Source organism: Mycetomoellerius zeteki, unplaced genomic scaffold (genome assembly GCF_001594055.1).
Source record: "Mycetomoellerius zeteki isolate Tzet28-1 unplaced genomic scaffold, Tzet1.0 scaffold274, whole genome shotgun sequence".
Lineage (NCBI taxonomy): Eukaryota > Metazoa > Arthropoda > Insecta > Hymenoptera > Formicidae > Mycetomoellerius > Mycetomoellerius zeteki.
In genome coordinates, this window is record NW_017257254.1 from 165,108 (window position 1) to 180,173 (window position 15,066).

The 15,066-nt window shown below is 34.5% G+C and overlaps 2 protein-coding genes across 6 annotated transcripts; one reads left to right on the forward strand and one right to left on the reverse strand.

The window, feature by feature from the left end:
- Window positions 1-332: 332 nt before the first annotated feature.
- On the forward strand, window positions 333-3,961 carry Sac1 (phosphatidylinositol-3-phosphatase SAC1). 4 transcript variants are annotated; one of them, XM_018450254.1, is made up of 9 exons: window positions 333-799; window positions 935-1,026; window positions 1,094-1,274; window positions 1,371-1,434; window positions 1,514-1,625; window positions 1,711-2,054; window positions 2,224-2,601; window positions 2,811-2,978; window positions 3,045-3,961. In XM_018450254.1, exons 1-9 carry the CDS (start codon window positions 762-764, stop codon window positions 3,321-3,323), a joined length of 1,656 nt encoding a protein of 551 aa, XP_018305756.1. In that variant the 5' UTR covers window positions 333-761; the 3' UTR covers window positions 3,324-3,961. The 4 variants fall into 4 exon arrangements, with proteins under 4 accessions (XP_018305756.1, XP_018305755.1, XP_018305754.1 ...); XM_018450253.1 differs by having other exon boundaries at window positions 333-627; window positions 723-799; window positions 1,094-1,434; XM_018450252.1 differs by having other exon boundaries at window positions 333-506; window positions 603-799; window positions 1,094-1,434.
- Window positions 3,962-8,869: 4,908 nt separating this feature from the next.
- Window positions 8,870-11,865, reverse strand: Rheb (Ras homolog enriched in brain). 2 transcript variants are annotated; one of them, XM_018450259.1, is made up of 6 exons: window positions 11,070-11,224; window positions 10,419-10,537; window positions 9,950-10,021; window positions 9,597-9,804; window positions 9,377-9,506; window positions 8,870-9,313 (listed from the first exon to the last, which is right to left on the reverse strand). In XM_018450259.1, exons 2-6 carry the CDS (start codon window positions 10,465-10,467, stop codon window positions 9,224-9,226), a joined length of 549 nt encoding a protein of 182 aa, XP_018305761.1. In that variant the 5' UTR covers window positions 10,468-10,537; window positions 11,070-11,224; the 3' UTR covers window positions 8,870-9,223. The 2 variants fall into 2 exon arrangements, with proteins under 2 accessions (XP_018305761.1, XP_018305760.1); XM_018450258.1 differs by lacking the exon at window positions 11,070-11,224 and adding an exon at window positions 11,451-11,865 and having other exon boundaries at window positions 8,871-9,313.
- Window positions 11,866-15,066: the final 3,201 nt, after the last annotated feature.

Sequence of the window (15,066 nt, forward strand, 5' to 3'; positions counted from 1 at the left end):
TTGTGCGCAGGGCCTTACACTCGATCGACCATGATCGGCGCAAACTAACGGATCACTACTTGTAAATATCACCAATCCGTAGAAAATAAAACTATGGTGCCTCAAGGGTTTTTGTTGCTACCAACATTACCCCCTCTTTTTTTATGAAAATTGCCGTGTAACCGGATTCCGATAATACGAAGTAAAATTCATCGGAATCCTGTTTTCTGATTGGTTGCAGAGTGTCGTACGACGAAAATCGGATGCAGTGTGAATCCAGCAATACCCTTGTCTTTATACCATGGCTTCTTCTAGTTTTTGATAATCTGTGCTTCTAGTCTTCATGATCATAGTATTTCGTGGATATGACAGATTTCCTAACCTGAATAGTCATCAACTTTTAAAACTTTAACAATTAATATCTTGGTTCACGGGGCAGAACGACGCTTTTTTTCTTGTCAAATCTTAATTTTTACGCGAAAACGCATCAATTAAGTATATTTTTATCAAAATTTAAGGTGAGCAGGGTATTCTCAACGTTTATCCTTTTTTGTACCAAATTCTTTCGTTTTACGCAAAAACGCGTCAAAAAAGCCTAATTTTATTGATTTTTGAGGTGCAAGGGGCTAAACTGTATAATTACCATGTGTATGTATGGATTGTGTTTCACCAGGAGATAGTAATTTATTTTTCCCAAGTGTTATTTTATTATTATTTTCTCGCTTGCTCGTCTTTCTGCTCAGCGTATCTACTTGCTTCTGATCTATTCATCATTTGACAATATGATGCCAAATATGGATGTATATGATAGTTTATACTTGTGAGTAATTATAGAGAAAGAATATATTTGCATAGAATGCACTTTATATTCAACACAAAATACACATATAAAAAAATTATGTGCGCGCTGCCAATTTTATTGCTCACTCTAATTATTAATTTTATTTCTGCCAAGATATGCCACTCCAGAGAAGTTTTTCGTCGAACCAGTTGGAACCAAGGTTCTGCTAGTAGTAGATAGAGTGAGTCAGCAGATCTATACTCAAGGTAATTAACGGACAATTCTATATGTTTGAATTAAACTAAAGTTGATGATCTTTGCTTCCTTTTGCAGTCGGCACTGCTAATCAGATTCCAACAACTGCCAGCCGTAGAAAAATATGGGGACTGGTAGGAACTATACACCTCTTGGCATGTCGTTACCTTATTGTTGTTACGGATGCTCAGATGTGTGGGACTATAGCTGGGCATAACATCTTTAAAATATCTTCAACAGATGTGATACCCTATACTAGGTCCTTTTTGCATTTGACTGAGAAACAGGTCCAAAATAATTCTACATACCTGGAGATGGTAAAATCTGTCTTAAACACACCATACTTTTACTTCAGTTACACCTATGACCTTAGTCATACTATGCAGAGGCTGCATAACACAACACCTGAATTCTTACAAGTAAATATGTTGCGTGTTTAGATTGTTATTTTATGCAGTGTTGTAAGCAGTTTTATGATAAGGACCTGTCATTATTTAGATGCCACTTCATGACAGAGCAGATCCTAGATTCGTATGGAACGCTTATCTTCTGCAGGACCTAAGTGCAAGACCAGAGCAATACAAATTTTGTTTACCTATTATTCATGGCTGTATCCTTCAATAATGTCGTATCATTTAAACTTTTAAATATTTATATTTTTCTGTAATGAGCCTCCTTAACAATTGATTATACAGTCATCTCGCTGAATACAGTGGTTGTGAATGGTGTTGCATTCAATTGGGGTATTATCTCTAGACGTGGTATACATCGTGCTGGAACAAGATTATTTTCACGTGGTATAGATGCCACTGGGAATGTATCCAATTATGTAGAGACAGAACAACTGATTGAGGTGAATGGCAATTGCAGTTCCTTTGTGCAAACACGTGGATCCATTCCTCTGTTTTGGTATCAAGCACCAAATTTAAAGTACAAGCCAAAGCCACAGATCAGTCCACACGAGGATCATCAAAGCGCTTGTGCTCGTCACTTTGACGTTCAAATCTTTCATTATGGAAAGCAAATTCTAGTGAATTTGGTAAATTTTTTTTTACATTTATGATATTTAGATACTATAAAATTAAAATAATTGTGAAAAAATCTTTTTTGTGAATTATATTTGTACTATCTGTAAGAATTGGCTTAGAAATTTTTTATTTCGTAAAAAAAAACTGTTATATTTGTAAACATACCAGTATATTGAACAGATTGATCAGCGTGGACCAGAAGCATTACTAGAAAACGCATATCGTAATTTAGTGCAAAGAATTAACAACCAAAATATTCGATATGAGGCTTTTGATTTTCATGCGGAATGCAGAAGACTGAGATGGGACAAATTGAACACTTTAATGGACCGATTAGCGCATGATCAAGAACAGATGGGGTATTTCTTATTGATGAGAGACGGAGCATTGCTTTCGGCTCAGGATGGTGTTTTCCGTACAAATTGTATCGACTGTTTAGACCGAACAAATGTTGTACAAAGCATGCTGGCAAAGCGAGTTCTTAACGAAGTATTGAACAGGCTAGAGATACTTAGAAAGGTGGAAGATCATCCTGCATTTGAAAATCTTTTTAAACAGGTATTTTATTTTTTCAAATAACTTTTCATATAATTTAAAAAAAATTTTTAATATTAAGTAAAATACAAGAAGTAGTCTTATGATATGTAGATAATAAATAATAATTATAATACTAAATAATAAAAATGAGATAGTCTGATAAGTAAATGTTGATTTTTTAATAATAAAAAGTTTTATTGATTAAAAAAATTGTTTACTAATATTTTTAGATTTGGGCGGATAACGCAGATGTAATAAGCATCCAATATTCGGGTACAGGGGCGTTGAAAACTGACTTTACACGAACTGGAAAGCGCACAAAATTGGGTGCAATGAAAGATGGTTTAAATTCTTTGACGAGATATTACAAGAACAATTTCGCCGATGGATATAGACAAGTAAATAATTCTTGAAAACAATCTTCTCTCTTTTGATGATAGTTTGAACAATATTTTGTTGTACAGGATTCGTTGGAGCTCTTTCTAGGTCGTTACATCGTCCAGGATGGTGAATGTACTTCCATTCAATGTCCCTTGGAATCCGAACGAAATTGGCGTTATGCTACATTCCCACTTGTTCTTTTAGTCGCGTCCTCGATGTTGGTCGCTCACATAATCTTACCATCGCGATACACAACGGAAATATTACTCTATATGTTATTCTGGGGCGCCATGGTGGCCGGCACCTTCGCCACCATTATCCACCATGGCAAGCAATATGTCGATAAGCCAAAATTACTTTAGAACTAATTAATGATTTTATAAAATTTTAAATTATATATATTGTACAATATGGATAACCAATGGCGATAAGTAACTATAGAATTATTAGTTTTGCACAATTATCAATTAATCGTCAACAGTTATCAATTGATATTTCGGTTTTTGTTTTGCGCCACAAAAATAGATTTCATCATGCGACAACTGATTAACAACGCCTATTTTCATAAAGTTAATTTATGTTGATTTTCTGTTCCCATTTTACAGTTACACAATCACAAGCAGTTGTATCTGTCAAATGAACTTTTATTTTAGTATAAGGTTGATAGGGGGGCATAGTGTTCATTTACAAATTATTATTACAGTAAAATTTGCACTTTTCGCATAATAGAGCATAGTGGAGTCTATTCTCGCGAACGACATTCGTTTCTTAAGATTCGCTTGACATTTTGTGACAAGCTTTTCTGACATATTGTAAAAGATCAAGTCATTAATCTCTGGTAGGATAAGCAGTAAGATAGCCTGAAGATCTTCAAATGAGAGATTGAACACGAGAATTTGATGTACTATATTTTTCAGGACTTGCTTAAGATAAAATGGGATATTCACGCATCTCATTCTATCTCATGAGCTTTATACATTACCTAAGCCTTAAGTCATAAAAGCCGTAAGAAATTGACCAATTATTCTTTTCATATTCAACTGTGATTGGTCAATTTCTTACAGTTTAAGACTTAAACTGAAATAATGACTTATTGTAGAAAGTCTATTATACATCTATATCATTCTATCTTAATCATCTTTAAAAATATGGTGAATCAATCAAAAATTGTCCAAACTGTGTCCAATCTCTTACTTAAGGATTTTTAAGACGACCGTAAACAGGGCTAAATGATCGTGTTTGATACTCACCGTCCATAGATAATCTGAGATAAGCATGAGAACGGTTTCTAGTTCAGAATTGATTGAGAGAATTCATGGAATCCTTTTGGGTCTTTTGTTGCATTTTTTTGGTAGAAGTTTGAAATAATTATTTTCCTCATGATGAATATTTTTTTTAGAAATATACTCTATACATACAAAACTTTTATCTTATAATTATTTATATTATAACGAACATTATTTTAATTATTTATCTAAAATCATGTTTTTATTATAATTAGAATAAAAATTGAGATAAATTAAAAATCGGTTTAAATGTAATCTAAAAAAGAATTGAAATTAAATGATTTGTCATTTTTCGTAATAATGATAATATTTGTATTTTAATGGTTTAATACAAATACGAACATTATTTACCATTATTATTTCGTTAATTTATTTTTCGAATTTTAAATAAATTTTATTGTTAATCTTTTTATGTGTATATTTTATTTTTATATTAAATCTTTTTATATTATATTTGATGGAAATTCCATTTAGATTGATTTCAGTAGAATTTTATAAATTCTATGTGCGAATTAAATTGATTTTTTCTATAGATAATATCTTATGAAAAAAAATACAAATTAGTTACTCGAAATAAATAAGGATGTCATAAGAGACAGTTTAATAAAATACAAAATTTTTATTCATTTATCTTTTGTTCGAGTATTAGAACAAAAGCTAATTATTGATCAATTAGAAAAGTCGTGAAAATAATTACATAAATGAAATCGATTTATAAAAACGAACTGAATGCATCGCCGGCGACTGTATTGACGCGTTACTGATTCGCAAAGTGCTTAAAGTAGGATTAACATTGTAAATTAAGTCATGTGTAGAGAATATTCGATTTTCCATAAGTATGGAACCTTGAGCCAAAGTACACATACCGTTTTTAGGATTTACGTATATGTATATGTATTGTATTTTATTGTACATCCGTGTAACGCGGTTGTAAATCATGGCTATCTATTTAAATGTAAACAAGAAATATGTTAGGTTGAGAGAATATTTTTTAATATAATCAAAGTCTTGTCTTATCGTTGAAAAAAAAAAGCTAAGTGGACGGAGTTTGTTCGTTGAACTATGCGTTCATGATTTATCCTTCTTGCGCATGATTGCGAATATTTGAATTGTAACGCGATATTAGCTGCGTTCAACAGAACGTTTATTTTGCAATTGTTGGAGATTTTCTTCACTGATTGGATTATACTTTTAGATCTAGAGGAATGGTCCTATCTCAGCAGACAATCATAAAAGGATTGCAAAACTGTTGTGTTCTGCTGAACAGCTAGCTTGACTACAATTAATAGTCATACAATCAGACACAATACTAATAATACTTCACTCTTCTATTTATCTATTATGGGTTTAATTATGGATTTAATGCTCCTGTTTACTCGCCACTACTATCTCAATTTGTGACATCAAAAAATAATACGTATAAAAATAAAGAGTTAAATAATACATGCCCTGGGCACATATTATGAAACTTCCATCCTTCCTTTTTGATTTGCTTGGATTTGCCTGCACTCTTTGTACCGAGACCAACCGAGACTACCGAGACGATTTGGCCAGTAACGAATTAGTGGTCTTTGAAATGACTAATCTGTATATAAAAATGCAAGACACCAGCTACCTCGAACCGGGCAAACTTCTCGAAACAGGATAATATAACACTGTTTTACATTTGATGACACAAATGGACACAAGCATCATTCTATCCTTCTTGACATTCAGAGAGTGATAAAGATAGAACGACACTTGTGTCGACTGTGGGCTGCTTTCCTTTTAGAAGACACGATCGACACAAAAGTCGTTGTATCTTTATGTCTGTCGCGTTGCTTGCACTTTTTGCACTCGGCATCTTCGCTTTCTTTCTTTTTAAAGCCAAATATATATCTATTCCATTTTAAGTGTAAAAATATTTGGGGATTTCATGTAACGCGAACAGATCTTGGGCCGTATTCATAGTCCGTCCTCGACTTGAGGATTCCTAACCTCGGATCTACAATAGGGTTTTAAGCCTTAAGCCATAAAAAATGGGCGAATCACAGTCGATTATTCCCCTCGGATTCGACTGTAATTGATCAATTTCTTATGGCTTAAGTCTTAAGCCCATGGCACATACAAAAACGTAAGGCCATAAGACATAATCAGTAAGCGAATTGGCCAATCACGATAGAGACCGTAAGACCAGTAGCGAATCCAATTTTACGATTTCTTTCTGCTTACGTATTACGGCCTTACGTTTTTGTATGTGCCATGGGCTTTAAAACATCTATTGTTGATCCGGACTTAACCTAAGTGGTGACTTCAGGATTTTTCGCAACTACAATGAATCGCTAGTTGTATAGCGAGTCGTTTGGCTCGGGCAATGGGAAAGAAGTTGAATTTTCGAAAAGGGGCTGAATACAATCAGTTCTAAAATAGAAAATCATTTATTTGTGTTGTGTTTAATAATAAACTGGTAATATGATAGAGTGATGAATGATGAAGCATGATGCACGCGTAAATTTCGCACTATTTTTTCAAACTGAAAGATGGCTACTGAAGCTACATGATTGGTCAGTCGTAAGAAAATCGGTAGTCGGTACCTTAAATGTTGACTGTTGGCCAACCTTATGCGGGATCTACAATAGAAGTCGTAGGGTCTTAAGTCGTAGAAAATTGACCAATCACAGTTGATTATTCTTCTCATATTCGACTGTGATTGGTCAATTTACGACTACAAATCTACGACTTAAGACCCTACGACTGCTACGACTTCTATTGTAGATCCCGCATTACGGATTCACCGATTACGATTCACCGACAGCCCTTTCGACTCACCGATAGCGTCTTAGGCCTAAAGGCCATTCTACATTGGTCGTATCGTAGACGTCGCAAGTCACAAGTTTGTTGCTTGAGCCAATCCGATGCTTCAATTTCTAAGTCGTATGATGCTTACGACACTTCCGACGCTACGATACGACCGATGTAGAATGGCCTTAAGGGCCATCACACGTACAAAAATTTTAATCGAAATCGTAAGGTCGCAAGCAAATCGACCAATCACAATCAAAATTAAGATCTCCCGTTTTTAAACGCTCGACTGTGATTGGCCGATTTGCTTACGGTCTTACGATTACGACTAAAATTTTTGTACGTATGATGGCCTTAAATAAAGACTTCCGATTGTTGACTAAAGACTCATTTGGCTGCGTTCAGCAGAACGGTTGTTTTGCAACTGTTGGAAGTTTCCTTCGCGCTGATTGGATCATACTTTTAGAACTAGAAGAATGGTCCTATCTCAGCAGACAATGGGCGAGTTCAAGACGGCAAAGCGGCTAGGCGTGCTTACCGAGCGATTGAATATGATTGGTTGGATCTATAAATAACAACCAATTATGTTCATTTGCTTGGCGAGCAGGTTAGCCGCTTTGTCAACTTGAACGCGTCCAATCATAAAACTGTTGCAAAACTGTTGAGTCTGCTGAACGCAGCCATTGTAGAACCCGTACCCCTTAACTATAACTGCCTTAGGCCGAAATCAGACTACGCATTGAAAATTAAGATTTTAGCTATATTTTTAGTTCTAACGTAATATACCAATCAAATGCAAGAGCTTACTGAGCGCTCAGTGAGCGGTTGTAATACTGAATGCACCTATTGTCAACGACTCGAAAAGTCGAGTGTATATTTGGCAACATTGCACTGCGTTGTACTTCGCGATGTGACAGGCAGTTACCGGCTATAGCAAATAATAAGAGAGCAATTCAGAATCGATGTAAAGGTCGATTTTGTATTATTTTCATATTTGTTTCTTTACGCCGAGATGGATTCTAGGTTATATGAAGTTGGCTTCGTATCAGCTGTTCACTGCGGCGTTGCCAAGTCTGTTACTACTAATGCGATCCGTCAGGTAAAGGTAAACTTTGTAACAATAAAGTTTTAAATCCATACTGTAAAGTCCAATTTTTCTTTTTTATACACAATTGTTGATATTTCATCTGTCAAATGATAGTTTTTCAAAGTCCTAAGTTAGCTGAGTATGTATTAAATCGATGATTATCTTCTTCGGAACCGCTTCCCATAAAGCAATGTGCTTAAAATGGTCAATTTCAGAATAATATTACAATAAAAAAACTACGATCAATATTGCTCGTTGTGAATTACACACACGCACAAATTGTGAATTATTTGTGTACAGTATTTATCTACATCATATAAAAAAAAATTAAGACTCTAAGTTGATTTTCGACTAACAAGCGAACCTTCTTAATTAGTTACTTCTCAATCTTGTAAATTATTCATTATTGGATGGGTATTGGACCGTTTTGAAACACAGTGTGCTATCTGATCTTTTTTAATTTTTTTTTACCTAACGAAATATACATTCTATCTCCTTATTTTCTTGTGCACTATCGTCAGTAATTCATAATTATAACAATTATAATAAACAAAAACGTTATATAATCGATATTTATGTAGAAATAGATTTTTTAAGTTTCAATATGTATTTCTTTTATATATAAAAGGAGATATATTTAAATGTATTAAAAAGGATAGAAACTTTATAGACTTAACTAAAATTATATAATGTAACTTATGAATGTTGATTTTAATAATAAATTCTACATCTATTTTTGGGGACCCTGAACATAATCAAACAGAAATAATAATAATATGCTAGATTATCTTAATTACATAATCCGAACGTTAAACTAAAATGTATATAAGAATGTATACAAGTATAATTATATCATAAAAATAATAACCATTGTATAAATAATATTACTCATGGTTGTGTATTATGTATAGCGATAACTAAATTATCTATAATGTATAGCGAGAAAAAATAAAATATAATCATTTAACATGCACTTTTCATTTACACTTTTTGACACTTGTATTTATCTTAATGGGATTGTAAAGATATCAGAGTATAACGATCATGGTTTTTTTTGACCCAATTTTACACATTTACATTTTTTGTTGAAGCCATTGATTCAAGCAATTCAACAAATAATACAATTCGGCTTTTCTTGTACATTCCCATTGGCTTTCTCGATCTCTTTTAGTAATGTGTGAAAAATATCTGCAACAGACTATGGAAAACGCGTTCAATAAAAATTTCACTACTTCGAGACTGGAAAAACATCTATAAATACCTCATTTTGTTTTGCACTGGTTTCTAAAAATGCTGCATTCCAAGAATTAGCTAAACGTTTTCCTTGATCTGTCGTGATCATACGATCAACATACAGGTCTGTTTTGTTACCCACTAATACGATCGGAACACTGTAAAACCGAAGATGTTATTCAATATCTATAAATGCTGCATGAATAAACATAGAACAAATATTGAACATTTAAGAACTTGGATCTTACTGGAGTTTTCCAGTAATGTCGAGTAATTTGTCATAAATAATTTGTACAATCTCAAAACTCTTTGCACTGGTTATGCTATACACCAGAACATAGCCGTGAATATCCATCGAATACTGAGTAGGAAATATACTATATTCATCCTGACCAGCTGTATCTACTAATTTGAGTTCATAATCTTGACTATTTACTCGTGTACTTTTTGTGAACGCTGTAACATGCGAAAGACTTGTGGTACTTTTAAATTGCTTAATGCATTCACATTTCTATAAATTATAGATTCTTAGAATAAAATAATAAAATAATAGAATAGAATAAAATAATGAAAACTAGTAAATGAGAAAAGTATTTCTTACTATTTTCTATTGTAGGATCATATGAGTCTACAAACTGTCCCTCGACAAACTGTATACTAAGGGATGATTTACCTATTAAAATTAAATATATATTAAATACATATTTAAATAAATATACAAATGTATCTTCAATTATAATATAATGTTAATCATATCTTATTGCAAAAATTTCAAGTTATATCCTATAGATATAATAGGTACAGACTGTGATATCCTATGAAGGTTGTAACTATCAGTTTAGAAAGACTAAATCAGCTTAATTCGTGTTACACACATACTCTCTTTCTCTCTCTCTCTCTCTCTCTCTCTCTCTCTCTCTCTAAAGTATCAAATTGAAGAAATGCTGATATGATTCGATGACTGTTTTCTTTCAAACAGAATATAGACACCAAGATCAGAAAATGTCTATACCTATTACAATCTATGATATCTATGCAAAAAGGATACCTTATCATATAACATGTCTTACCTACAGATCTATAGCCCATAATAGCTATTTTCCTTTGCTTTGGTGGCATGTTGTAGTATTTATAAACTGAAAAGCAGCAAGAATATTCAATGAAAGCTGACGCATAATCCAGCTAAAACCTGTAAATAAGGAAAGACTTTATAACTATCTGGAACATTTTTCTTACGTTTAGCATCTCAGAATTGTATGGCGATAATGAATTTGCGAGTTAGATACATCTTATACTAAAGAGTTATAAAAAAAGTACTTTTTTTGCTTTAGGAAAAACTATGAATTGAAAAAAAGCAGCCGAGACATTACATAAATCAGTCTGAACGCTATTGTTTAGCTACAATTACACATATTTATGTAATGATACTTGCAATATTTATTTTTATTACTCTACTCGAGGACGAGTAAATAAGTTTAAATCATGAGATTCTAAGCGGTACGTAGTTTTTACTCTCTGACAAGGAAGTAAATAATTTTAACGTTATCGACAATGATCTACATATATTTATTCTCATAAGTCTGATCAATAATAGATTACTCAGAACAGATCTCATGATATAAGAAGACGTGGTGGATCTCATAATCTCATGAGAAACACTTACGTCGCAATAAAAAGAAAAAATTAAACAAAAAAAGAAAGATAAGGGTACTTGCATGCACCTTAGAAGTACGTTTTACATCGGTATGCAACATTCCTTAGAAGTTAGATTACGAAGCAATGACGTTTCTCCAAAAAGTCGTGTATGAATCAATAGACCTTAGCACTTTGTGCCAGAGGAAAAATAATGTTCCGAAGCCGAACTACGCATCGCTTGATGCATGTAATGTATTACGGACGCACGCGTAGCGTGTTGTGTGTGTGTGCATTTGTGTGTGTGTGCATTGTGTGTGTGCGCGCGCGCGCGTGGTGTGTGTGTGTGTGTGTGTGTGTGTGTGTGTGTACATATGTGCGATATGTACATACGAAATGGAAGAGAAAAAGAAAGATAAAGGAGGGAAAGGAAAAGAAAATGCGAAATGACGTCAATGACATTTATATACCCAAGCATCATGTATGCTTCACGTTTGATTTGATCTGAAGTCCATCATTCCCGGATGACGCATTCAACAATCAGCAGTCAGCTATGTTTCGACAATTCGACAGCCGTTGTTGGCCGTTGTTGATGCAAGACGGGTCAAACCAGCAGGAGTCAACTGATTCAAGCCAATGTTGCTGTCGGGCAGTGTCGTGGCGTTTTCTTCTTCTAATTTAATGGCGCTCACCGACGAAATAACGGCGATTCCGCCCAAATTGTCGTCGTGTTGTGAATAGAGTACCCGTGGTAAAAGTAATAAGAGGTGCGTTCAGGGAGCCGCTATTAGCGCTATTTGTGTCATTCTATCCTTGTTTTACGTCTAATAAACAACGAAGATAGAATAACAGAAGTAGCGCTAATAGCACGTTCCCGAACGCACCAAAGGTGTGCTATTGTGCAGACATTTTTGCTGGCCAATGAGAGAGCGTGACTGAATTCAGTCATCTTGGGCAATTCAAATGCATATATAGATCCCTTTTATACCGTTAAATCGGTTAGTACCGGTTAGTACGCGTATCAAATTGATGCAAATTAAATATTTGATACGTCCTTATTTACACCGATTCTCAGAACGGGTCAAGTTAGGTGACACGATATCTTCATTGCTTTTCAAGATGTAAAACTTCTAATTCTAATTTTAACCTGAACTTAAAAGCAATGGCGAATTTTAATATACGATCCAAAACAAACCAAGCTTTTACAGCACACTGAGATTCTTTGATACCAATTGATACACATATCAGCTTGGTCTAAGGCCGGAATCAGACTAGGCATTGAAGATTGAGATTGAAGATTGAAAGATTGAAATTTGACCAATCAAAACAATAAGAGCTAAAATTCCTTTGTCCTGGTCAAATTTTAATCTTCAATCTTCAATCTCCATCTTCAACGCGTAATTTAATTCCGGCCTGATACTCGTAATTCAGAAGTATTAGACTAAAATAATCTGCCAGCGTTTATACCAAGCGTATCAAGTAATTTAGTGCGGATATGGTACTTAATACGCATATCAAGTGCTCGATGTAAACTAATGCGGGGTCTACAATAGAAGTCATAGCGGTCTTAGGCCGGTATTCATAGTCAGTTCTTATATTCAAGACCGTCTTAAGTACGATCTTAAGAAGTCACGAACCAATCAGAAAGCCACATTAGCGTCTTAAGACACTACTTAAGACGGTCTTGAAATAAGAATCGACTATGAATACCGGCCTTAGGGTCTTAAGTCGTAGAAAATTGACCAATCACAGTTGATTATTCTTCTCATATTCGATTGTGATTGGTCAATTTTCTACGACTTAAGACCCTACGACTGCTACGACTTCTATTGTAGACCGCATAAGCCATACTAGAGACCAAAGACATAGCCCGGTATTCATAGACCTAGTTTACATCGTGCACTTGATACGAGTACTAACTAGTAACTTTCTATTGAGTTATTTTAATTTTGACGATACGTGCAAACATATATATAATATGTGCATTTAATTAATCATTTTGATGCATACTGTACCAATTTAGTACATCATTCTTTGAATACATCGCTGAAATTAAAATAATTTAATAGAAAGTTACTAGTTAATACAGTTCGCGCAATTAATGCCTTCCCAGCCTATGACATTACGTCCACTGGTAAGACATCGCGTTTATCTTCTCGGTTGTTTTCACGTTCATGGCCGTAGTCGGACAAACCAGACTAGCCAATAGAGATTGGAGAAACTCGCGTATTGTCGATAATTCCGTCTGACTACGATCATGGACATGAAAATAACCGAGAAGGTAACGCGCAATGTCAAAACGGAAGTAGAAAGCATTAATTGCGCGAACTGTACCCGTATCAAGTGCACGATGTAAACTAGACCATAGTCAGATCGTAACAAAGAGGTTGTATACATAGAGTAGGGGAGCCAGCTAAGATTACGTTAGCGAATAGAAAAAGACCGAAAACGAGAGGGCCATCAGCATCCTTATTTAATCGCGCATGCGCTGTAGATTTTCACTGTTAGGTGCTTTGACTATATACCTCTGGACTGCTAACGGCAGATATAAAATATTCAATTAACATATATCAGAAAAGATCTGACTAAAATAATTTTATTTAAAGGGCAATAAAAAGTATACATATATATTAGCTTATAATTATATATATTATTTTCTTCAGATATATTTTATTTAGATTTGTCCTACCGTGTTTCTTTTCATGTATATTTTATTGTACTGTAATATGTACTTTATTTTATTATTAAATTTGGTACCTTTTTCGAATTGATTTTAAATCTGTATTTTTCCCGCATCACATTTAATTACTCCTACAGCTTTGTATCTGGTATTATTACATAATTTAGCAAAACAAGAACGAACCATTTTTTTATTTAGCAGTACTTCTGGATCACTTCAATTTTTTATTCGGAGTTATTCGTACCGATTCTTACTTAAAATGCAGCTAGTTAGTTCTTGATTTGGCCAACTTCCGGACCTGATGGCTCTGAGATCTTGGATACACGGTCCTCTCTTTCTATCTTATGGAAAAGGTAGGAAAAGTGGGGGTAACTAGCAGTCCAGAGGTATATAGTCAAAGGTTAGGTGGAGAGATTTCAGGAGAGCAATATAGGCTGCGTTCAGCAGACTCAACAGTTTTGCAACCGTTTTATGATTGTCTGCTGAGATAGGACCATTCTTCTAGATCTAAAAGTATGATCCAATTAGCGCGAAGGAAACTTCCAACAGTTGCAAAACAACCGTTCTGCTGAACGCAGCCATTTATATTACAGTCGAATATAATTACAGTTGAATCCGAGGGGAATAATCGACTGTGATTCGCCCATTTCTTATGGCTTAAAGCTTAAAATCCTATTATAGATCCGGGGTAATGGCTCCTGCACACTGAACGCGGAAAAGCTTACCGCGCGGCAAAGTGCGACGCGATAACTAATGAACATGTTAGGAGCTGTAAGCTTAAGTCTGATTTATAATGGCCGTAACCGTTAAGAGTATATCCACACAAATTTGCATAGCCGCATAAACGTATGCATAAAGAAAATTAATCAATCGCATTTCTCCTATAAAGACGCACGTAAATTGTGATTGGATAATTTTTTTTATGCATACGTTTATGCGGCTATGCAAGTTTGTGTGGATATATCCTAAGACCATAGCACACACTTTTGCATGACGCATAAGAGAATCAACAAATCATAATCCTTCTTATCCTCCCATTTCACGGAAGAGAAGCATTTTGATTGGTTGATTCTCTTATGCGTAATGCATTATGCGTCATGCAAAAGTGTTCTGCGGCCATTAACTTATGCCGATGCCGGTAAAGTTCAACCATAGGATTTCAATGCTTTCGTTCATACTAATACAGCAAGTTAGTATAAACGAAAGCATTGAAATCCTATGGTTGAACTTTACCGGCATCAGCATAAGTTAACGGTTACGGCCATTATAAATTAGGCTTTATTGGCTACTGTGTCATGTTTTGCCGCGCGGCAAGCGTTTCCGCGTCCAGTGTGCAGAAACCATAAGACCGGACTATGGATTCCGTCCTTAGACTGAGGGCAGCAGTCGCCATTCTGCTATGTTTC